Here is a 1928-nt window from a genome sequence, read left to right as displayed (position 1 = left end):
CCGAACCAGAGTTCGTAGTAGGGACGAAGTATTGCCGTTCACAGCTCGATCGCAGCTTCGGATATTAGTTCGTTACCTCAATCGTAGCTTGCGGACAGGACAGATGACGGACGAAAACTAAACTGCAGAACATGCGGAGTTAGTATACGTATATATCGGATATGTATAGTTACTCCTACGTTAACTCATATAGGGATCTAAGTGATCGAGTCATGGATGGAGAGCTGGTCTGACTCGCATACGAGATGGACTAAAATCCACCTGTCAATGACACAAAACGGACTAAATCAAAAATTTAGGTGGAAATTTTATTCACTTTAGAAATATAGGTATATATATAAATTAGGTATGAAATACATTTCTGGTGTCTTTCTCAAAAAAAAAAAATCGGCTGAACTCACAAACTTAACAAACACTAGTACACTACAGCCTCTTGCCTCTGACGATCTTGTCCAGAATCTCCACCAAAACCAAAGGGCAACTCGCGGCGAGATGCTTGAATCCATCACATTTCATGAACCAAGCACATCCCGTGAGGCAACATACGCGAGGCAAACATCTTTGAGGTGCGCGCAGAGGTGCTGCTCTGCTAGAGCAAGAGTGGTGGCGACCGTTCGCGCGTCGATGCCACGGCACAGCTTGCCTCGCACATCAGCCTAAGGCCTCATTCGGTTGCAGCCGGAACAGCCCGGAACGAGGCCTATTCCAGACGGATTGGAGCCGCCCAGAATGGAAACAGGTCCGGAACCCTCTCAGGTCCGGAACGAAGCCCCGTCTTCTCTTCTCCCCTCCGGATCCGCTCCATGCGGACGTCGCGAGGCCGAAGCGAGGTGACGCGCAACACTGGCGGCGCGCGAGGTGACGACTGACGAGGAGGCGGCGCGAGGTGGCTGCGCGCAGCCCGACGGCGACCATCTCCCGTCCAGCGGCAACCCTCCCCGCACCTTCTCACCGGTAAGCGCCGCCATCTCTTCCTTCCCCTCTCCCGTCCTCACGTTCTCGATCTGATCTGGCCGCCGCACCACCTCCCCATGCTCCCCAGCCTGTGCTCGAACACCTCCTCGAGGAAAGGCAGAAGAAAACCACCCGAGATCCAATCCAGCCATTTCGAGTTAAATCAGTAACGAAAGGAACAAAAAAAAAAAGAAAGAGACGACGAGACGAGAGTTGGTGGAAGAGAGAGGAGGACGGGACCTGGGCGGCCTGGTAGGCGGCGAGGGTGGAGTCGGCGGCGTCCTTGCGCTCGGCGCCGGTCTTGAACTCCGCGAGGTAGCAGTGGTAGTCGCCCTTTATCTTGAGGTAGAAGATCTTGGCGTCGACGGTGGCGGCGGCGGGGACGAGGCGCTTGTCAAGGAGGCGCAGGATCCCCGTGCAGATGTTGGAGAGCTCGGTCTCGACACGTCCGCAGTAGCCCCTGGCGGTGGCGGCATGGCCCGCGGCGCCGCGGGTCTCCTTCTGCTCTGCAGGATGTTGCTCTCTGCTGCTCTCTGCTTAGTTTGTAGGTAGAATTTACAAGACTTAAGAGCCATATTGAGCTTTTTCTGCTGTGATAGCAGAAGTTATTTGCTCTGAATGTTTGCTCTGTACCTATTGAACTGATCACCATGATCTGCGCTGGACTTAAGAAGCAAACTCTAGCTATACTTTTTCCTTTTTCTGGATGAATATACCAACAATCGCCCCTTGTCATTTGCTTTCAGCTTTGATTCAACCATGGCCGCTTGATCCACTGATCAGCTGCTCCATGTAGTATATGTTTTTCGTAGTAGATGGGCCTGTACTACTGTATGGCTGTTTCAGGAGCCATCAGAGAAGAGGGTATTACGTTGGGTGGCTGTGAGCCTGCGATGGGCGAGTTCAGAGACTATGGATAAGTTCTTTGGTACTTAATTTCAGTTAAATATTGACTTTCTACCACAATCACAACG

General features: G+C 52.2%; 1 protein-coding gene across 1 annotated transcript; it reads right to left on the bottom strand.

Moving 5' to 3' along the window:
- Positions 1-396: 396 nt before the first annotated feature.
- On the bottom strand, positions 397-1606 carry LOC120713213 (14-3-3-like protein GF14-A). The gene is made up of 2 exons (XM_039999216.1): positions 1588-1606; positions 397-1487 (listed from the first exon to the last, which is right to left on the bottom strand). The coding sequence occupies exons 1-2, from the start codon at positions 1604-1606 to the stop codon at positions 949-951; spliced, it is 558 nt and encodes a 185-aa protein (XP_039855150.1). The 3' UTR covers positions 397-948.
- Positions 1607-1928: the final 322 nt, after the last annotated feature.

This window comes from Panicum virgatum, chromosome 6K (genome assembly GCF_016808335.1).
Source record: "Panicum virgatum strain AP13 chromosome 6K, P.virgatum_v5, whole genome shotgun sequence".
Classification (NCBI taxonomy): Eukaryota; Viridiplantae; Streptophyta; class Magnoliopsida; order Poales; family Poaceae; genus Panicum; species Panicum virgatum.
Note: the sequence above shows the minus strand (reverse complement) of the source record. Positions and strands in the feature narration are given on the sequence as shown.